Source organism: Microtus pennsylvanicus, chromosome 11 (assembly GCF_037038515.1).
Source record: "Microtus pennsylvanicus isolate mMicPen1 chromosome 11, mMicPen1.hap1, whole genome shotgun sequence".
Classification (NCBI taxonomy): Eukaryota; Metazoa; Chordata; class Mammalia; order Rodentia; family Cricetidae; genus Microtus; species Microtus pennsylvanicus.
In genome coordinates, this window is record NC_134589.1 from 1009286 (window position 1) to 1032073 (window position 22788).

Below are 22788 nucleotides of genomic sequence, written 5' to 3' on the forward strand. Positions count from 1 at the left end.
CACGCGCCAGGAGTCACTCTGAGGTGTCATGAAGCTCTATACCTTGTGTACAACATGGTATGGGTGCTAGCTATTCAAATAAAAAGCATTAAGTTGATCCACGGCTCTGTGTTCCTAGCTGGGTGGGGTGTAGGGTATACCTCCTGTGTGGTGGCTTCCCCGAAGGCCGTCCTCAGTGGTCGGAACAGACAGCCAAGCCTTGGAATCTGGCCATCGGCCTGGACTTCAGAATTCATGAATGCATTTTCCAGGAAGAACATTCAGATCCAATACAGACCAGAAAAAAAAAAGGTTGATGTGGTCTCCAGGCAGATGGCACTGGAGAAAGACTAGGGTCTGGGTCATACCCTCTATACCCTCAGTGAATTCAACTTTACCTTACTGTCCCAGGACCACTCTCCTTTCATCCTTGATGAGCAAGAAGGTGCCGCAACTGCAGCATTCAAAGCCTACGACTGTTGATTCCTACAAAACAAATTGCCTATCTGTGACCCCCATAGCCGGGCCTGGAGCCTCCTCTCTACCCCGTTCCCCTCATTTGCAAAGAGCAGCTCTTCAGGACCTCTCCCGGGCTTTGCAGAAAGAACTGCTGCTTGGTACATGTGGTGTGTTTACAATCAGGGTCTCTTGTAGCTTAGGATGGTCTAGAACTCATGATCCTCCTGACTCGTCCTCCCGAGAGCTAGGACTACCCTTTCCCTACAGGCCATATCCTACCACGCACGGTTTAGCTTCCTCAGATTCCTGTTGAAGACAAATGGAAAGCCCAGAGAGACCAGCCATAGCCGTCCTGCGGGAGCGCCGTGGCTAAGGGGACAGAGAAACTAGCCCGGTTGCGGCTGCGCAATCCATTGAGTGGCCAAGCCCCGCCCCCGAGCACCATGGCCCCGCCCCTCCGGGTTGCTAGGGGAAGTGACGTCACAGCGCGATGGCGGCGGCTCCTTTAGGCAGCTGAAGGGGGATTTAGGCCCGGAAGATCCGAGTCCATCCGCGGCGGGGAGAGCGTGAGCGGGGCCGGCAGGGGCCGGAGCAGCGGCGGCGGCGCTCGGACTGTCCCATCCGCCCCGTATTGAGGCGCTGAGAGCGACGGGGCAACCGGAAAGCGATGGTGAAAGCGGGGCCGTGAGGGGGGCGGAGCCGGACCGGACCCGCAGTAGCGGCAGCAGCGGCGCCGCCTCCCGGAGCGCAGACCCAGGAAGCGGCCGGGCAGGCGGGCAGCAGCGAGCCGCACCGCCGCCATGGAGCTGAGGGTCGGGAACAGGTACCGGCTGGGCCGCAAGATCGGCAGCGGCTCCTTCGGAGACATCTATCTCGGTGAGGCCCGGCGCCATCGAGCTCCCGGGAGCCGGGCGGGCGGGGTTCCCGGCGGGGCCGAGGCCTCCGCCAGGGCGGGAGAGGACGCTCGGCCGCTCTGCATACCCGCAGTCCGAGGGTCCGGACCACCGGCCGCGGCCGACACCAACGGCCGCCGTGCGAGCGCGGCAGGGGGGCTGGGCTCGGCGGGCTGCGGAGGAGGGCGGGGAAGGGTCGGGAGAGCGAGTCTGGGGGGACCCCGGAACAGTGGGGGTAGAGTGCGGAGAGAGCCTGGGGAGTGGTCGGGAGCCAGCGAGGTGGGGAGCAGGCTCCGGAGGCGAGGGCAGCGGGGCTCAGAGAGTGGTTGTGGGGTGTCGGAGGGCGTGGGAAAAGGACGGCGGGTCCGGGCGGGGGGCTGTGCTGGAGCTCGGCCAGGGGCAGCGGGACCGTGGGGCGGGGGAGGGGAGAGCGGGGCGTTGGGGGGGGAGGAGGGCAGCGGGCTGGGGGTGGGGCCCCAAGGAGGCCGGGCCTGGGCTGCGGGGCCCGGCGTCAGCAGCCTCCCCCCACCTAAGGTCACCGCAGTAAACAAAGGCCACGCTCTCTGTGCTCCTCCGAGGCTCCGGTCCTGCCCCTCACCCCTGCAGGGTCATCCTGCGTGTTTGGGTGTGTGGGGGAGAAATGTCAGAACAATCGGAAGGGTAGCGTGGAGGTGGGGAGTGTCCCGGCCCCGAAATGGGGAGGTGACGGGCCGGTGTCTGCGGGTTCGAGTGGTGTTTCCAGTGAACTGACCTGCCGGGAGGGATCGTCTGTGCTCTCATGGCTGCCACCTTACTCCAGCCCAGGGCTGGGAAGGTCTGAGCTAGAGCAGTTCCTGGCCCTTGAGCCTTGGGTTGGTGGGGGTCTGCAGTGTAGGGTGAGCATCTTAAGTTGACTGCTGGACTCCTGGACGTCAACAGGAATGAAATTGTGGCCGATGTGGGCACAGTCGGTGTGAAGAGGTTGGCAGAAGAGAGGGGAGGCAGTGGCCTGGAAGTTCTCATGACTTGACTCTCAGAATTGTCAAGGCAGACTTGAGAATCCTACCCTGAGGATTAGACTATCCGGGCTTACGTCAGACTTGACAGTGAAAGAATATGCACATACATCCATGTAATTACGGGTTTGCTTAAACCCTCTTGTTGGGCATTTTAAAATGAGTGGGATTGTAGATCATTGCACAGCCCCTGAACTTGAGGTCTGCCAGCCTTCTGGGTTGTTGCCTGGGAGAGGCAAGTGTGCTCTGTTGAGTAGCCCAGCTTCTGCATTCCTTTGGCTGTTGTACCTGTAATAGAGTCAGGCAGAAGCAGAGCTTTGGGCCTTGCCTCTCAGGCTACGCAAGTCCAAGAACTTCCTACTCTGACTTCTGGGACCTTGACAGCTGGTGGTGTGGGGTGAACAACTGACCCATATAGGATATAGGTAGTTCTTCGTTCTTTTTGTGGTGCCTGGCAACCCTGCTATGTGCCACGTCAGTACTGTAGTACATCAGAAGTAGTTAGTACCTGTACTTCTTACCATCGTGGCCTGATTAGTAAAACATACTTTAGAGATGCTTGGGGTTTGCGTATTTAAATATTTATAACCAAGTAGTCCGCCAGATGCCTTCTCGGCAGTGTTTGGGGGTCAGAGTGCTGGGTAAATGGAGATGTTTGGCTTATTTATAGAACAATAGATTTTGGCAGAAGTTTACCTCAGGATATAGGAGCTACACTGAAGCCAATCCATTAGCCACCCTTTCATGGGCATCAGAAAAAAGGTATTTTGAAACTTTTTGTTCCCTGAGATTTTGCCAAGCAGTTTTGTGCTTTCTGAAGATTGATGCTAACAACCAAATTGTGATGTGGTGTCACATGCCACTCAGAGATATAAACTCTTCTCAGTGTTCAGGCTCTGTCAGGGGTGTGGCTTACCACATCACAGCCCTTCAGCACCCCACCCACCTCACCCCCCCAGTTCCCGCAGCTTCTTTCCATCCAGAGCAGTGGTGCACAGGGAAAGGAGAGGGATGAGAGACTGTCTTGAACATGCCCAGGGTCTTCCACAGGCGTGTGGGTGGTGGGACTTTTACATCTGACTAGCTTAGACAGAGGACTGGGCACACAGCATTGGATCACGTGAGCTAACCTTTTCCAGGGAGTTCTATTTTGATTATTCCTCTGATGTGTTCTAAAATGGATCACTGGGATTCTAGGGTTAGAGTTCCTGGCTTACCTGTCTGTCATAGTTTGTGGGGTTTTTCGTTGCTGTTGTTTGTTTTAAGACAGGGTCTCACCAGGCGGTGGTGGCGCCCGCCTTTAATCCCAGCACTCGGGAGGCAGAGGCAGGCGGATCTCTGTGAGTTCGAGACCAGCCTGGTCTACAAGAGCTAGTTCCAGGACAGGCTCCAAAACCACAGAGAAACCCTGTCTCAAAAAAACCAAAAAAAAAAAAAAAAAAAGACAGGGTCTCACCATGTAGTCCTAGCTAGCCTTAAACTCAGAGATTTGCCTGCTTCTGCCTCCTGAGTGCTGTGTGCGGTCCCTTTTCACTTTATATACTGAGGCAAGTTAACCAAACTTGCTCCAGAAACCCAGTCTGTGCTTCCTGGATAGGGATAACAAGTGGGGTGTCAGACCTACCTAGCATTTACATAGGTGCTGGGGGTCCAAACTCGGACCCTCATGCTTGGATATTGAGCCAGACATCAAGGAATTAAAATTACCCATGTTGGAGGAAAGTCAAGGCTGAAATCCTTGTGCTACCCCCAAACTTGATGTTCAGAAAGATTCCATATAGTTCTGACAGTTTATGTATATACCTTCCAGGACAGATAGGAACTGAGACAGTAATGGTGGGACCATGCCTTAACCAGGTCTGCTTAAGTATACCTACTTTAGCCCCTTGTTTGAAGTTCCAGGAGGGTCCGACCTGGGCTTGGCATTCATGCAAGTATAGCAGCCCAGCATGTTTAGATGTCGTATGATCAAAAACGAGGACGCCTGGCAGTTCTCCCTAGTGTGATTATGTTGAATAAATCTCCTCTGCTGTGCTTTGTTACTTTTTGTTCTAACTGATGTGTTGGAGATGGGTGACTGAACCTGGGTATTTGAGGGTACCGTGATCTAGGCTTAGTCCCTAAAAGTTGTGGTAGCACCATTGTAATTATAGAGTTCCTATCCTGCAGTGCCGTGGGCCATGGCTTGCTTCTGCCTTGGACGAGTGTTATTCTGACAGATAGCAGTGACACTGTGTGCTACTCTGCCGACAGCGCCCTGTGAGATGACCTTTGCCCTGCTGTTGGGAGGTGGCTCCCCACTTCGCTATTAACAAGATTGTTTCTTGGGTTTTTGTTTTTCTCTTTCTCTTTTTCTCAAGAGAGGACTTCACAGGGTTTCCTTGACTGTCCTGGAACTCGGATTGTAGACTAGGCTGCCTCAAACTCACAGAGAGGCCTGCTTCTGCCTCCCGAGTGCTGGGATTAAAGGTGTCCACCACCATTACCACCCAACTGTATGTTTTGTTTTATTTTTAAGATGTATTTTTAGCCGGGCGATGGTGGCGCACGCCTTTAATCCCAGCACTCGGGAGGCAGAGGCAGGAGGATCTCTGTGAGTTCGAGACCAGCCTGGTCTACAGTAAGCTAGTTCCAGGACAGGCTCCAAAGCCACAGAGAAACCCTGTCTCGAAAAACCAAAAAAAAAAAAAAAAAAAAAAAAAAGATGTATTTTTATATGATGTGTTTTGCCTGCTCTCATGTATGCAGTTCCTAAGGAGACCTGAAGAAAATGTCCAGTCCCCTGTACCTAGTGTTGCGGGGCAGTTGTTAGCTGTCATGTGGAAACTGGGAAATGAACCCAGATCCTCCAGAAACCTTGGAGGGACCAGCATCTGGGCTTGTCATTCAGAGTTCCTTTCCTGTCCCTAGACAGAGTGATGTTCTGGGTTAGGTTTGTGTGATTCATCAACCTTTATGGACTGTTCAACCTGAGGGACATAACTTTGTTTTTCTTTATTTCTTTTTTTTTTTAATTATTTTTGTGTCGTGTCCCCTGGAACTGGAGTTACAGATGGCTGTGGGCCATCACCTAATGTTATTGTACATCTACACACAGTTCAGTCCAGTCTCTGCCCAGCGGGGTCCCTGTCTTCAGTTCCAGCATTGTTTAACTGCATACAGATACTGATACTGTGCAGGTAGTAAGACAATAATTGTTTCTGTGCGGTTGATTTTGGCTTTTAATGATTTTAGTTAGATCTGTGTGTGAACGTGGGGCATGCGTGTACATGCAGAGGTCGGGAAGGCAGATTGTGGAGGGTCTCTGGCTTTGCCATGTTGATTGTAGGAGCTGAAACCCCTTTGTCAATCATGTCAGCAAGCACCCTTAAAGCTACGGAACTGTCTTGCTGGCCCCTGGTGACAGTGGCATCTTTTAGGTACTAGTGTCCTTCCTGGTGGCATTTATCAAACTTCTGTATAGTAGAGAACCAAGTAATATAAATTCCAATCTTTGTAGTAGTATTAAATCACTACCAGAGCTCCTAGGTCCGTCCTTCCTGTGTAAAGTCTGGACTAGATGAGCATGCTAGTGGGGCTCAGGAGATGTAGTCTGCAGCGATGGTGGGCCAGAGCTACAGGACTCAAACCAGTGAGTCTGCATTGGCACCCATAAGGTAGACAGAAGCTGCTTAGTCCTTCTTCCCAGGTGAGGAAGTCCATGGAGGAGGCCTGTGCTGTCCTCGTGTTTGGGTGTCCTCTGTCCAGCTGCTCCTCTCCTACTAATTACCAGACTCATTGCAGCCTCTTCATAGTTCTACAGACTCTTGTCTTGATACAGTACATGGCGTTGGCTCCTTGAGAAGGTGTAATTCACAGTTGTCAGTGGTCATTGTTCCCAAGACCGAGAGTATTCCAGGGGTGATTGTCAAGACACAAACTATAGTGGCCACAGAAGAGTAAAGCTAGAGGCACTTTCCACCTTCCTGAAGGTCCTGATTCAGCCCCAGTCTGTCTTGTCCCTGTGGAGGGTGGTATGCTATCCCCAGAGACTACTGCTTTGGGGTGCAGGGAGTCACTGACGTCACTGGTGGAATGAATCACCATTCCTCCTGGCTGGCAAGTTCAGCTCAAAGTCCAGGTCCTTAAAAGAACTCAGAGGTCATTTTTCATCTGTAGGTACTTTCTAGATGAAGTCACATTTTGTGTAAATGGATAGGCTGCCCTGCTGCAGGCAAGAAGAGTAAGATAAGTTGCTTATTACTAGTGTTCCAAAGAGTTTTGTGGGATAAATAGTGAAGTTCTTAAGCCCAGAATGAATGGTTACTGGCAACTATTGGGATCCAGTTATTCTTACAGAACTGCAGCGTTGGAAATTAGCTCTGGAAGCTCCCATCTGACAGACAAAATGACTTGTCTCTGGTTCTTTGGTGGCACTAGACACAGCTGTTAGCATCGTCCCTGTGCTTACAGGTCTTGCTCCACCTTCTCTCTGAGTGACACATTAACCATTTGTTTCCTCAGCTCCCTGGGAAACTCTTGCTGACCCCTCCCATCTCAGTTGACAAGAGAAATTGAGTCACCAAGAAAAGTAGCTAGGCTGTTCAGTCTACAACTTGTCTACCCAGCCCAGACCCTGGTCATGTGTGGTTGGTTCTGGCTGGCTCTGTAGAAGGCCATGTTATCTTTTTCAGTTGACCACATTCCTGGAAGTACATTCTATTCAGAAGCAACCTGTCAGGCAGGAGGGCCCGTGAGGTGCAGTAGGCTGGATGGTCCATGAGGGAGCAGAGGAAAATCCCCAGCAGCTGGGGGCAGGAGCCTGAAGGGAGGTGGTGTAGTGAGGCACAAGAGGGATGCTCACACGGGAAACTGTCTTTGCCTCCGAGCTCCTGGGCTCTAGTCATCATCATGTCTGTCACAAACTGACAAAAGCTACGTGTCCTGTTTGTACTGCAAAGGCAGAGCTGGCCAGTTCTAGTCTCCTAGCCCTAAGAGTGGTACCTGCCTTCAATCCCAGCAGTTGAGAGACACAGATAGGCAGATCTCTGAGTTCAAGGCCAGTCTGGTCTACAAACAACGTTGGGGTACCCGGGAGAGTATCTCTCGGTTTAGTTGAGGCCTTTGCCGGCCTTGGATGGTTTTGTTAGAGATGACTCCTGCAGCCATGAGGGGACTGAGCCCACTTGAGAACTGCTGGTGAGAAACTGTTGGGATGTGTGGGTGGATGCCAAGCCTGTCTGGCCTCAGGCTGCAGGATGAATAGAGTAAAAGCCATCTGCTGTTCTCGGGAGACCGGGCAGCACAGAAGCGTCCTGTTACTCTGCTTTGAGGTGCCTGAGTGGGCAGAAGACTGGGGCCTTCAACTCCGGTGACCGACTTGTGCAGTGGGTACAGGTAGAGATGGATTTTCCTGTGCAGTACAGGGCAGTCTCTGATAGGAAGTGAAGCGCATCTGTCATTTGTCCATCTCTGGGAGTTTAGCTCAGTTAAGAGCAAGGGTGTGGTTTGGTGGCAGGTTTTGGCCTAGCCATGTCCAAGGGTGCTGGATTCCATCCCCAGCACCGTTCCTGCCTCAGAAAGATGTAAAGGGTAGAAATAGCGCTTGTCCTTTCTGTAGTCAGCTCTGGGTTATCTGGTAATGAATGATTTTCTCTCTTTGCTAAGGTACGGATATTGCTGCAGGAGAAGAAGTTGCCATCAAGCTTGAATGTGTCAAAACCAAACATCCTCAGCTCCACATCGAGAGCAAGATCTACAAAATGATGCAGGGAGGAGGTAAGGTTCATTGGGGTCAGATTCTGCCCACAGCCTGGCTTACAGGTACCCTACCAAGAAAAAGAAGCATAGTCGTACTTGTTTTACTTAAGAACTACTTTTCTTAGCTTCCCGTTCGATGATAATGTCTTTGAAATCTGGGTTTTATGAAAGGTTTGAAGTAAACATTTTCTCTCTGGTGCCCCCACTGGTGCTGCTTGTCATACCTCGGGGCTTCCTGCCAGTCGGCCTCTTCTGGGCCATGCTTTCCTTAGAACTTGACTCTGACACTCACTTTCTCTTGGATAGGAATTCTGAACATGACTTCTCCGACTCTCTTAGCTCAGCCACTTACTGTTCTCAGTTCTGTAAAACCTCACCCCAACACCTTGGAGTACTGAAGCCAGTGATAGGCCAGTCTCACTTCTAGAATTCTGGGAACTTGGAAATAGTTTGACTGATGGAGCAGGTGTTCTTATTCAAGGCTTTGGAGACACAGCGGCGTTGTGAGGGCTCCTTCCTAGATGATAGAGCTGACTCGCGGGGTCAGGGTCAGGGTTCTTCTGGAGAATAAGAGCCTGCTTGTGGCCATACCTCATGATCTCTAGCAGAAGCCTCCATGGTGCCGTGGTAGTTAGAGCAGGGAGGAGAGAGAGCCCCCTCCATGCCCCCAACCAACCCCCATGACGGAACTTTTATGGCCTGTTGTCAGCAGGAAAAGGGAAACTGCCTCATAATGCTTTGTCTGGTCGTTAAATTTTTTTCTTTTGCATTTTCTTTCAGATATTTTGCGTGTGTGTATGGTTTCTGATGTTAAAACCTTTTTATGGGATTTCTGTTTGGTCTCTGTATATGTGTTTCAGGTGCTCTTTCTTTGACCCTTTTCCTTCTGTTTCATTCTATCCAATTTTGTTGGTTTTTTTTTTTTTTCTTGTTGTCTCAGGTCAGCAGAGACCCAATCCTGCACACCTGCCCTTTGGCGTCGTCCTCTGTAAGACAGCCTTCTTGGGAGCATCAGGGACTGGCTGCGTAGTTTGTAACAAGTAGAGAGTAGAACAAAGTGACATGGGGTTGGTCTTTCCTAGGAGTGTCAGCATTTGAGATTAGTATATTAAGGGTTGTAGTTCTGACTGTGCTAGCCTAGAGTGCCTAAGTGGAAAGGCAGCCAGATAGTGATGAGAAACAAGTATAGTGCCCCAAACTGCCCTGTGCTGTGGAGCGTCCTAGATGCCGGCTGGGTACCTGCTAGTGGAGAGCATTACTTCCTGTGCTGGGCCCTCAGTCATCGTTGCCCATAGATCCAGACAAGATTCAGAAATGTATTATCCTCTCTTGGTGTTTGAAGGCTGTTCCTCAGGCTTTGGTAAGGTTTTACTCTTGTTGACTGTGGGGTGCCCTACAGGTCTTTGTTTTAGGAAGCGTAATGTGTCCAGGCAAAGACTGAACAGTTTTGGCAGTGTTTGCTATCTGAGACTAAATGGAGGTTGGCAGGTGCAGGATAGGAGATACACTTTGCTCTCTGGAGAAACCTTGTCATGTCATGTTCTTTGTATGTAGATGAACACGGATTGCTTTGCTACTTTCTGAAAGGAACAAACACCTCTTTCGTTGTCCTGATCTTGTTTATGTTGGCTCTGGCATAGAGTTGAGTGGCTGGCAGCACCATGACCCATCTGGAAGACTTGCAGGCGCTGGTATTGTCATGGTGCCTTGTTATGAGCTCCATGCTGAGGGATAAGCAGCTTTGGAGCTCTGAGCAGTGGATGCTGCACGTGAGAATCAGCCCAGGAGGCTTTCCATAGGGTACAGACTGGAACCCGAGCTCTCAGCCCAGGACGTGCTCTCTCTCTCTCATCGGGCTTTCTTGGGACACCAGTCCACAAATAACTACACAGAGACTTCTTACTAATTAAAAAAGCTTGGCCATTAGCTTATACTGGTCCCATTAGCTCTTATAACTGAAATTACCCTGTTTCTATTAATCTACATTCTGCCACATGGCTCAGTTACCTCTGCTCTGTACCATACAGCTGACTTCTCAGAGTCCCCCCAGCAGCTTTTCTGGCCTAATCTGGGCGCGCCTAGATTCTTCCTCTTCCTCTCTTTCACCAGATTCTACCTACTCTTTATTAAACCAATCACAGTGACACATCTTCATACAGTGTAAACAAATATCCTGCAACAGTGTGCCCTGAGCACTTCACCAGCCCAAAATCTGGTCAGCACAATAGGTTAAAGGTGAAATACTAGAAATAAACTAGAATTCAGTGTTAGTAAAAGTCTTGAGTAGTGACTTTCAACAACAGCTGGTGCTGCCAGATAAGACCCGGTAGCTTTTTTAACTGTTTATTGCATTCCTGATATATCCCAAAGTAGATTCAGACCACACCCTCCTTCAGTGGCTCCTCAGCAGAAAGCATTAGTGTATTTACAGATGCTTCTGGTAAATGTTACCAGACACTGTGGGATGGGAGAATGGCTCTTTGTGATAGGATCTGGGTAGGAAAATATACACCACCGTAATTTTTTTCACTTTTTTGTATTTATTTATTTATTTTAAAGAAAATGGTCCCCAAAGTGTGTATCCTGTTGGAGGAAGCCTGTCACTGTGGAGGTGGCTGTGAGGACTCTTCCTGCTCACACTTCTTGCGGTGTGACAGTCGACTACCTGTTGCCTACGAGATGTTAGATGTAAAGAGTTGCTGTGGTCATTGTGTCTCTTCACAGCAATAAAAAACAAACAAGACAGTCTGTGTTGCCATAACTGGACTGGAACTCACCTTGTAGACCAGGCTGGTGAACTTCCTTCCTCTGCCTCCCAAGTGCTCAGATAAACCAGCATGTCCGGCAGTATTTTGTATCTTCTGTCTTTGGCTTCTTGTCAAGATCTCACATTCACAATCTTGCCGATGTTGTGGACCACCCTGCCTGGCACGTGTCAGTCAGGAGCTAGAGAGCATGCAGTGTGTGGTGAAGGGGATGCTGGAGTAGCAGAGCTGTGAGCCCTCCCTCCCCTGTGAAGTCACACGCCTGCCTAGTCTCTCTAGTCTATCTCCACTCGCCTTTGCGTCTTTGTTCTGTTTGCCATGATTTGGGGCGTGTTGGGGTTGTTTTGGGGTGCTAGGATGAAGCTGGGACTTTGTCTGGGCTAGATAAGCACCATGCCGCTGAACTGCAGCCCCAGCCCTTCTGTTTCTCTTTCTTTTCCTCCCATGAGGAATTTGGTTTTCAAAATCTAAATAACATCATTTAGAAATGTTTGGCAGGTTTAATTATTCTTAACTGAATTACTGGAAATATAATGAATTCTTCTGTTTGAATTAATTCTGAGTGCCCAGATTTACATTGAAATATTTGTCAAATCACAATGGAAAGCAGTTGTAAATACCTGTGTATTCTAGTGTCTGGCCTCAGTTACTTATTTTGGCATCTTAGACCAAGTCATGGCACAGACAGCACTCAGGTTTTTTCTTTAAACCACTAGCATCATTTGTTCCTGGCAATACAAATAAACAAAAGATTAGTAGCACACTTTCCAGGCATTGGCTTCTGGATTTTGCTAGTATGAATGTCTGACTCCAGAGTAGCAAAGAGCCTGTAACTGGAAGGTTCTTCATTATACTTTATCAGGAACCTTCTCCTAATTAATTGATAATCACTTCCCTCCTAGGCTTCACCACTAGTTTCTGGCAGTTTGCTGAGGTAAAGTGTGCCACAAAAGACATTCTTCATCTTTTCCAGCCAGGGATCTGTGAGCTCAGGAATCTATGCAGTGACTGTATTTTATCCCGTCTCTGATGCTGTGGTTTAACAAATAGCACTATTGTTGCCCATTGAAAAGGAAGATCCCCCCCTCCAGCTGTTAAGTACATCAAGAAGCCATGAATACATCCCTCCTAAATATCAGTTTGCTGTTATGTATATAATGCATTCATGCTATCTGCATCTCACAGTCTTTTTACTGTATATTCCTAGAACTTGTTTGCATATGATAGACTCTCCTTGAATAAACATAGAAAAAAATTAAAGAGTTTTGTTAGCTTAAGATCAGAATATCAGCAGTTGGGCTAGGGAGAGGGCTCAGTGGGTTAAAGTGCAAGCAGGATGTAGTAGTGTGTTTCTGTGATCCCAGCACGCCTATATAGTGTGGGAAGTCAAACAAGATCAGCAATAATTAGTTATAAAATACAATTTTAATACCATTTATGGCCAGGCAGTGGTGGCACACACCTTGAATCCCAGCACTTGGGAGGCAGAGGCAGTTCGATCTCAAAAGTTCAAGGTTAGCCTGGTCTACAGAGTGAATTCCAGGACAGCCAGGGGTACACAGAGAAACCTTGTCTTGAAACACCCCCCTGCCCCAAATGCCATTTATGGTAGTGTACACCTTAAATATTGTCACAGTGTAATTTTTAAAACTTTTTTTTTTAATGTTAAATGAAATTCCACTCAACATAACAATCTCCTTTTCTTTTTTGAGGCAGGGTCTGTCTGTGTAGCTCTGGCTGTCTTTGAACTCAGAGATCCACCTGTCTCCTGACAGCTGGGATTAAAAGTGTGTACCACTATTCCCATCTTTTTTATTCTTAATCTTTACATATGGATATTTGTGTGTGTGTGTGTGTGTGGTGCTTGTATGCATCACATTTGTTCCTGCTGCCTGCAGAAGTCAGAAGAGGTTGTGGATCCCTGGAGCTGCAGTCATTTTTACGTGGCTGTGAACCACTCTGTGACTGTTGGTAATCAAACCTGGATCTCCTACAGAAGCAACCAAGTGCTCTACCTGCTGAGCCATCTCTCCAGCTTCCTCCGCACCACTGGCAGCTCTTTCCAATTTTGTTTGCATATATTTTGCTTGTATTGTTTGCCTTTCTTGATCTCCTCCCAGATCTTTCTCACCTCCCTACCAACACAATTTCATATTCTTTTTCTCTGTCTCTCAAAGTTTGGTGTTGACTGGTTAGGTTATAAGGCCGGCCCTTGGACAGTGTGGTTGACAGACCTCGTGACACTGCGTAGGCGTAAACTGGTTTTGCCTTTCCCAGCAGGTACTGGATAGGGATGGGAATTTGTGTCAGCTTCCCTTCTCATTGCTGGGACTTCATAGGATTTGAACCTGTTTAGGTCTTGTCCAAAGGCTTAGAGAACAGGATGACTAGAATTGAGAGAGGAGAGGGAATGGCCAAGATTAATGGCAGTGCTCTGAGGAAGAGGGGCAATTGCCTGGGAATGTCACTGCTTGCCCTGGAGCTGTGGGGGTTAGTTAGCCATAGATGTGTTGGAGAACCAAGGAAGTGGATAGAGGGGTACAGGGAGGGAGCGGTTGGAGAGGTTTCCAGGGCTTTTTCTGATTTGGAAGTGTGGAGAGGCGGGGTCATCTGCTCTTTCCTCCATTGCTCTTTGGATCTGTCAGGTTTTTAACCCCAGTATCTGACTCCCAAGTTTTATTTAGTGATAGGACAATATAAGTAATTGCTTCATCTGGTGCCCGATGTTGAATGCCATCTGTAATCAGACTTTTTTGGCTGCCAACCCCAAATAAAAATACAGAGACTTATTAATTATGAAAGTTTGACCTAGCTTAGACTTGTCCCACTGGTTCTTATAACTTAAGTTAACCTATTTTTATTCTGCATTCTGCCATGTAGCTGTACGTATGTCTGACTTCTTAAGTGTCTTACTGGTGTCTCTAGTGCCCCTAGATTCATCCCAAGTTCCCCTCTCCTGCCTGTCTTTTAGCCATTTAGCTCTTTATTAAACCAGTCACAGTGACACATCTTCATACAGTGTAAACAAATATTCTGCAACAGTTGAGTCCCCTGCTCCTGAATATAGCCGTGTTTCTCTCCAAAGAATATTGCAGCTAAGAAGTGCCGCTGATTGCTTTGTGTAGATATGGATCTCACTTGGTCATATCTTTGTGTAGATATGGATCTCACTCTTCAGGAAGGAGCTTTTATGCAGGACTACTGGGGATGGAGCACCATTTGTTCGGGCAGTTTGTTGTGCACTAATGTAGTTGCCTTCATGATTCTTACACCTGACTTCTTTGAACTGAGTCTGGATTTGTTTTCAGATGTCTGACCGCTTCAGCTGGGCCTGCTGCACGGTCTGTATAAACTAACTCTTACATCTTAAATTAACCCATTTCTGTTCATGTATATATCACCACAAGGCTGTGGACTACCAGCTTTGTCTTTCTCCTTTGGCAGCTACATGGCGTCTCCTTAATTCTGCCTACACTCGTATATCTCTTCCAACCTGACTATATTCTGCCCTGCTGTAGGCCAAAGCAGCCTTATTCATTAACCAATAAAAGTAACACATACAAAGAAGGACTACATTTTTTCTTCTGCATTACTGGGCTTTGATCTCAGAGTCCCTCACGTGCCAAGCAGGCACTCCACTTTTTGTTTTTGTATTGACACAGGATCTCAGTAAGTTACGCAGACTGGCCTAGAACTCTCTCTAGCTCTGACAAGTCTTGAACTTGTAATTGTGATCTTCTTGTCTCCGTTTCCTAAGCAGCTGGAATTGCAGTCCCTTGGCATGCTTTAGTTTTTAATGCCCTTCTCTACCAGTTCTAATTTGTGGACCCACATGCCCTGATACGTCTCATAACTTGAATGTTAGACATTGAGAATCTCATCCCCTGTGTTCAGTGTTTCTGTCGTGCACATTCTTCCACCTCGTCTTTGTTTGGGTTTTTGGGACAAGGTTTCTCTGTGTAGCTGTAGAACTCACTCTGTAGACCAGGCTGGCTTCAAACTCAGAGAGATGCTCCTGCCTCTGCCTCCCAAGAGCTGAGATTAAAGGTGTGGACCACTACCGCCCAGCTTGGTTCTGTCTTTTATGGTGACACTTGGGCATGTGATGGGGGTCTTTCAGGCTTCAACATTGTCTTCCTGAGGTTCATGCTTTTTATCTTACCTCTCCTTAGTTATTTCAGTACAGAGGTCATTTGGGTCTCTTTATCACTGCTAGAAGCAAAAGTGATTTCTGCACATAAGCATTTGTTATTATTAAGACAAGGTCTCAATATGTAGCATTGCACTTTGGCACTTTTACAAGGTGATAATAGGATCTCTTTATGACTCTGGGGTCAGGACTAATTTCATAGACAAAAAAATACTGAGAGCAGGCTGGGCAGGCATGATGCCGTGTCCCTGTAATCCTAGCACTTGAGAGGTAGCAGAAAAACCTGGAACTCAAGCCCAGGCTGGGGTACATAGTGAGACCCTATTTCAGAAACAAAACAAAAACCTGAAAGCATTGCTCACTGTAAGAGACTTGTCTCACGTAAAACCGTTAAATCTCTCTTTCTCTTTTTTGCCACAAAGTATGCTTGAGTGTGTCAGAAAAGAGAAACAGATGTAATAGTTGTGTTCATAAAAGACACAGTGGTCAGAGAGATTGATTTCACACCCTCGGTACATGTAGGGAATAGACAGTGCTGGGCAGTAGATGACGTCCAGCATCTCGTGGGTCTGTGAGTATACGTTCAGAGATAAAAGGAATTCCATGTGTTAGAGTGGGCATACATAAGAAATAATTCACAGTGCCATTTATAATAGGAAAAGCAAACCTAAACTATCTGTTCTAGGGTTTCTGTTGCTGTGAAGAGACAAGAGGTGGCAATCTTACAAGGGAAAGCGTTTAATTTGGCTGGCTTACGGTTGTCGTGATGGGGAGCAAGGGGGCACATGAGCAGAGGCAGACAGGGTGCTGAGAGGTCCCCATCTAGGATTGGCAGGCAGCAGGAAAAGGGGGAGACACTGGGCCTGGAATCATCTAGGACCTCAAAGCCCACCACCCCTAGGGGCAGATTTCCTCCAGCAAGGCCTTACCTAATAGTGCCATTCCCTGTGGGCCTGTGAGAGCCATTTTCATTGAAACCACCATCCAGATGACAGGTAAGGTAGGTAGAGATTGTGGGGACCTGGTGTGAGATGTTACACAGCACCTGTGAGGGAGGGCTGAGCCGTGATCGCCTGCAGAGCACGGGTGACAAAAGGTGGCAGGGTTACAGGAGCTGCTGCTGGGAATAACTAGGTCTGTCTCAGGTCCAAGTCTGTTAGTTTTATACTTATTTTTGTTTTTCTTTTTGGTTTTTCGAGACAGGGTTTCTCTGTGGCTTTGGAGCCTGTCCTGGAACTAGCTCTTGTAGACCAGGCTGGTGTCAAACTTACAGTGATCCGCCTGCCTCTGCCTCCCGAGTGCTAGGATTAAAGGCGTGCGCCACCGTCGCCCAGCATTAGTTTTATATTTAGTTATTTGTTGTATGGGTTCTCAAGTAAGATGTGAAATACTTTGAGAAGCTTTTTTTCCCCCCAAATGGTAGGATCTCCCTGCAAACATCTAAACTCACAATGAAGCTCCACTAAATGGTTCTTCACATGGAAGGAAAGAGAGGCCTTCGGTTCATGGCAGAGACCAGTGAGTGTGTGCAGCTCCCTAGACCACATGCTCTGGTAGGCAGAGGGGAGTATGGGCATCTGGTAAAGCTCGCCTCTCTGCAGTGCTTGCTCTTTGACCTGAGCAAAGCAGTCTTCATGAGCAAGAGCCCTCAGCTTTTTCTGAGCATCTTTATCAGTCATGTTTTTAGGTGAGATACTTGGTCTTTAACCCATTTCTCAAAGGTAGAGAGTCTGCTTTAGTGTTAACTTCTGTTTTCAGATCTGGCATCTTGGAGGCATCATTAAGTTCCTTCCCCCTTTGGCATTCTAGATTGTTTAGTTTTGTAGTTGTTGTTTTCTTTAGACAGGGTCTCATTGTGTAGTGCAAGGTGCAAAACTCCTGACTCTATAGCTCCATCACACAAGGACCTCACCCTACTGGTTTCTTTATGTTGAGGTTGTCCTGTTCTTATTCTCTCTTCTGCTGGTTGATGTGTTTAAAGTCTATGTGAATCTCTAAGAAGTTTTCATTGTGTTTGCTTTTCTCTTATCAGTATTATAAAAAACGGAAACTTTTTTCTTTCTTCTACAACCGGCGGTAGTCTGTTCTCATCTAGTCTCTCACTGGTGCAGCTGTGACTTCCAGCTGGCTATCTGGACCTGTCTGCTTCACTTGCTTTTTCTTTCCATGGATGCTGACTGCTGTTATGAGATCGTCTCGTTTGCTTCTACTGCTTGCTTGACTTAGCAGAGTTTGTTCCATGTCATGTGTTACTACTATATGTGACTTAAGCACAAGTGAGCATATGTGAAGGAGACATTGCCAGGATCATCTGAACTGGAACACCCACAGGCTCAGTCCACTGAACGCCTGTCGTGTTGAAAGAGGTGATCTGATGACCTGATGCAGTACCCAGGCTGAAGGGCTGTGTCTGGTTTCTCTTCCAGTGGGCATCCCCACCATCAGATGGTGTGGGGCTGAGGGGGACTACAATGTCATGGTGATGGAGCTACTGGGACCGAGCCTAGAAGACCTCTTCAACTTCTGTTCAAGGAAGTTTAGTCTGAAAACTGTCCTGTTGCTTGCTGACCAAATGGTAAGCACCCTTTTCCTGAGCTGCATAGGCAGTGTAGGTACTTGGCATGTGCTTCCTGGCTTGACAGAATAAATTAGTGGGTTATGATGGGCATGGTGGTACATGATTTAATCCCAGTACTCGAGTCAGAGAGACAGGCAGATCTTTGTGAGTCCCAGGCCAGCAGGGGCTACATAGTAAAACCCTGTCTCAAAAAAATAGTTATTTGGTTGCCAGTTCTCCATTATTATACCCATTTGTGCATAGAAAGGGGAATTTATTTAACCCTGGCCTCAAGATTAGAGACCAGTTTTTAGCTTTCCAAGTGTGTCCATGTTGAATGGACTTCCCAGTTCTTTCAGGGAGCCCACATTTTACTGGTAGCAACTTTGGGGTGGTTTCCATGAAAACGCTTGGTTATAGCTCATGCAGAGTTCAGCTGATGCAGACCATCGTTAGTGGTGCGTGGTCTCTTCAGCCTGCTCTCGTTTCTATTTCATGGGAACCAAGGATAAGAGATGTCTGGGCCAGTGTGTTGGGGGGGGGGGGGGGGGCTGAAGATACCTTGAGGGATGACCGCCCTATTGTGATCTCCAGAAAGCAGAGGCTGTGTGCTTTCCCAGCATATGGAAAAAAAGGGGTTCATATCACCTTTTTCTCTGTTTCTAGATAAGTCGTATTGAGTACATTCATTCGAAGAATTTCATTCATCGAGATGTAAAGCCAGATAACTTCCTCATGGGGCTGGGAAAGAAAGGCAACCTGGTCTACATCATTGACTTTGGTCTGGCCAAGAAGTACCGGGATGCCCGCACCCACCAGCATATCCCCTATCGAGAGAACAAGAACCTCACAGGGACGGCACGCTATGCCTCCATCAACACACATCTTGGCATTGGTGAGCCCTGACATAGGGGTGGAACCCTTGACTTAGTGTGCCTTTAACATGCCCGTCCTTAGCTTAGGGAGAGTCCAACTTGTTCAGCAGCCTGGGGTTATGAGCCAGTTTGGTGATGAGAGAAGCCTGGAGTCTGTCAGCCAACTTCCATAGCAGACAAGCAGGTTTGCACAGCCGCTGGGAGTCTTTAGGTTGCCAGGTGCAGTGGGGTAGGCAGAAGCTGGCTTCTCCAGCACTTCTCCAAGGTTATTACATATTACACGCCTGAAGTGTTGGGGAGGTTTCTTTAATATCATGTTAGGGACAACTTCTGGTGACATAATTCTGCAGGTATATTTTTACATTATTCTTGAAGTTGTATTTCCATTTTCTTGTTTGCCGGGTGTTGCTTTTTGCACACACAGATAGATGTGCCATCCTTGACATAGTTCCCTTTTCTTTCCAGAACAATCTCGAAGGGATGACTTGGAGTCTCTGGGGTACGTGCTGATGTACTTCAACCTGGGCTCTCTCCCCTGGCAGGGGCTGAAGGCCGCCACCAAGAGGCAGAAGTATGAGAGGATCAGTGAGAAGAAGATGTCCACCCCCATTGAAGTGCTGTGCAAGGGCTATCCTTGTGAGTCCCCTCCCACCCTTACTGCGCCCCCCACCCCAGTGTTAACAGACTCCTGTGTCGGGCGCTCTGGCTGTGCTTTCAGAGGAGTTGTGTGAAAGGGGCACTTTCTCACACAAGAAGGTGGACCTGGTTTGTTTTTCCATCCCTGAGCTCTTTTATCTAAAAGATGTTCTTTGAGGCCCAGGAGAGACTGAAATGATGTAAGACTGAGCTTTGAGAGGTGACCTCCATGGATAGGAAAGGAGGAAAGTAGGGGAGACCTAACTACTCCTTAAACTGACCACCCTTTACCCTGTTTGGTGACGTTGCTCTCTAGTGTTGACCTCTGGGATGTGTAGAGGGGGCTGATGTGGAACCCAAGGCCTCACACTGCTAGCTCTGCGAGCTTTCTACCACTGTTCTCCAGTTTCTAGATGGTGATTTTTTTTTTCAAGCAGTCTCCCAAGGCCTGGTTTCTTAAATAATATGACTAGTTTTCAAATGTCATCTTTGATGTCTTTGGTATGTAGCACTGTAGACGGTGAGCTGGGTGAATGAATACCAGTCTGGGCCACCGTTGGTAGATCCTTGCTAGCTTTGAGTTTTTCGTTTTTTGTTTTTAGCTGAATTTGCCACGTACCTGAATTTCTGCCGTTCCTTACGTTTTGATGACAAACCTGACTACTCCTACCTGAGACAGCTCTTCCGAAATCTGTTCCATCGCCAGGGCTTCTCCTACGACTATGTGTTCGACTGGAACATGCTCAAATTTGTAAGTGGAATTGCTAGAGCGTTGGATGACAGTAGCCTGGTCCTTAGGAGGCTGGGTTGGGCTTCTTTATGAAAGCTATGCTGTCTGCAAGGCACAGTGGTAAGGCATGGTGGAAATGGTGAAAGCCAAACCCACCTGGTAGAACTGGGGGCCTAGAGACCACTTTGCCTGTGGGTTCAGAGTACTGAGGGGGGAGATGCTGAGTAAGGCAAAAACCTCTCTAGCATATGGTGCTGGAGAGATTGATTGTACAGTGGTTTAGAGAGCACTTGCTGCTTTTTCTACAGTTTTTAGGACCATCTAGAACTCCAGTTCCCCTTATGCCCTCTTCTGACTGCTGTGGGTACTGCATGCACATGGTTCATTTACTTACATGCAGACACTAAATAAAAACCTCGGGCACTTACAAATATGTATAATAAACCCAGTAAGCTGTGCACAGAGTCAGCTTCTTATGGATTGGTAAGTCTTCCTTAGTTGAAAGGCCTGTCTGCTGTCCTTCTTATTTCCCTCCCCTCCCTTCCTTTCTCTTTTTCCTTAAATTTTAGGGAGTAAAGCTACTTCTGAGAGAATATGTTTTTTAAGGTAGGTGTGTGTGTGTATATGTGTGTACGTACATGCACACCTGTACATGCATCATGTGTGTCCCTGGTGCTCAGAAGAGGTGGGCGCAGGAGTTAGAAGCTAATGTAAGCTTCTGTGTGGATGCTGGGAGCCAAACGCAGGTCCTCAAGAGCAGCAAGTGCTCTGAATCCCTGAACCATTGCTCCAACCCTGAGGATTTTATTTTTGAAGTTTGTTGTTGCCTAGGCCAGTCTTGAACCACAGTTAAGCTGTCCTCATGTTTTGTTTGTCTTTCCGAGTGCTGTGTGTACTGCTGCCCCATCCCATTGTGAACATCATTTTATTATGATTTCTATCACCAGTTCTATGAGCTGTGGTTTCAGCTGCCTGTGGTGGCATGGCATGATAGTCTGGACTGCTAGAAAGCCTGGTGGTCTCCTTAAACCCTGCCTCTCCCTGTCATCCAGTCCTCCTCTTCCTCCTCTGTCTCTAATCCAGTGTGCATCTCACAGGCCTCAGAAGAGCCTCTTGGGTTACAGTGCCTGGTATTCAGTCTGAATTTGATGCAGGCATTTGCTGCTACCATTCAAGGCTTTGTGAAACTTTTATGTCTATTTTCATTGAGAGTTTGTTCATACTTTTAAGCATTCAGAGGACAAAGGTCTCTTGTTGAGTTTGAGACCAGCCCAGAATACATAGTTCCAAGCCACCCAGGTCTACAAAGTGAGACAGAATAAACAGACAAAAATAAAATAAAAATGGGAATTTATTCCTTGAGCCAAGCATGGTTGTTCACCTTTGTCATTACCTCCAGCACTTGGGAGGCTGGTGATGAGCTTGAAGCCAGCCTTGGGCTACAAAGCAAGACCCTGTCTTAAACAATCAAGAAATTTTTTGTAATTTGAACTAGAAATTAGAACCTTTATAGGTAATGTATCTAGTGAAAGAAGTAGCAAGAACAGCTTCTTAGGGTGTATATCAAGAACTTTGCCGGTTGCCCTGTCCCAACTCATGGGGAGTGCTGTTAACTAGAACTACCTGCCCGGGCCTAGCACTGTTTATGTCTCTGTAGACCAGCCAGGGCCAGAAGGAGACTTACCCTACGGGGTGAGCTGGCTCAGGAGAGGCCTGGTCCTGCTGGGGACCAGTAGTTTCATGAAGTTGCCTAAGCTTGCAGACTCCTGCTGACAGTGATTAGAATGACTTGGACTCTGATTTCTGATCCAGCAGAAACCCGACTCCCATTCTCGTTGGCGACGCCAGTCCTATTCACAGGCCAACGACTGGCGTTGCTATGGCACAGAATTGTCACGGAGTCTGGACTCTGCTTAGGCCCTCCCTTCTGACTCAATGCTTGCTTAGGCCTCTACTTTGTTCTTCCTGTCTCAGGCAGTCTCTCTTTCCTTCCCTAATATGCCAGCACAACATTGATAGGTAGGGATTAAGATGACAGGTTGTACTTGTGACTTCCAATATGGAGGGGTGTGAAGAGAGACTGACCTTTGTGGATACTCTGCAGGCGTCATCTTTCTGATTTCGCTATCGGTGTGGGTGGTTTCAAGGGGTAGGTTTGTCCCAAGTGCCCTTTGGTGTTTTTTCAAGGGGCAAAACCAAGTCAAAAGCCTTGGGGGATTTTGCTTTTTTATTTTTTTTTTTAAAGCCGAGGCCACTTCCTCCCATTTATCCTGCTCTTTCCCCTCAGGGTGCCAGCCGAGCTGCAGACGACGCTGAGCGGGAACGCCGGGACCGAGAGGAGCGGTTAAGACACTCCCGGAATCAAGCCACCCGCGGCCTCCCTTCTACAGCTTCCGGCCGTCTGCGGGGAACCCAGGAAGTGGCTCCCCCAACGCCCCTTACCCCTACCTCACACACGGGTGAGCACACCTCTTAGCTTGCTCCACCAGGCTGGGGCCTCTGTTTTATGTTCTATGACTTGACGGGCCACCCCAGTATGTGGCCTCTCAAGGATTTGGGGCCAGTCAGTTGAGGGTTGTGTCCCCATTTCAGTCAGTCCTCATTCTGAAGTGTAGATAGGACTGGGGCACAACCTATGATGTCACCTTAGAAACGGCACGGTGATGGTGACAGACGCCTTTAACCCCAGAACTTAGGGAGCAAGAGGCAAGGTGACTTTGTGAGTTTAAAGCCGGTTCAGTCTACATAGTGAGATCTTCTCCTAAAGAAAGAAAGAAATCTCCCTCTCACAAGATCTAATCTAAAGATTGAGTTCCCTGAAATTGTTGCTAGTGTTGGCTGTTTCCTGTGTAAAGTTTTATTTACTCTGATGGGGCTGGAGAAATGGCTCAGTGGTTAAGAGCCCTGTTTGGTGTTCAGAGGACTTGTTTCATTTCCCAGCACCCACATAGCAGCTTTTACACTGTCTAACTAGTTCCAAGGGAACAGGCACCATCTTCCTGTCTCCTTG

The 22788-nt window shown here is 48.0% G+C and overlaps 1 protein-coding gene across 2 annotated transcripts in view; it reads left to right on the forward strand.

Moving 5' to 3' along the window:
* Positions 1-915: 915 nt before the first annotated feature.
* Positions 916-22788, forward strand: part of Csnk1d (casein kinase 1 delta) — a 28662-nt gene continuing 6789 nt past the window's right edge. For both annotated transcript variants that reach the window (XM_075989764.1, XM_075989763.1), the window contains exons 1-7: positions 916-1314; positions 7973-8083; positions 17407-17555; positions 18204-18432; positions 18878-19048; positions 19651-19799; positions 22066-22237. In XM_075989764.1, the coding sequence (XP_075845879.1) occupies positions 1239-1314; positions 7973-8083; positions 17407-17555; positions 18204-18432; positions 18878-19048; positions 19651-19799; positions 22066-22237 (1057 nt within the window). In that variant the 5' untranslated portion in view covers positions 916-1238. The remainder of the gene's footprint in view (positions 1315-7972; positions 8084-17406; positions 17556-18203; positions 18433-18877; positions 19049-19650; positions 19800-22065; positions 22238-22788) is intronic.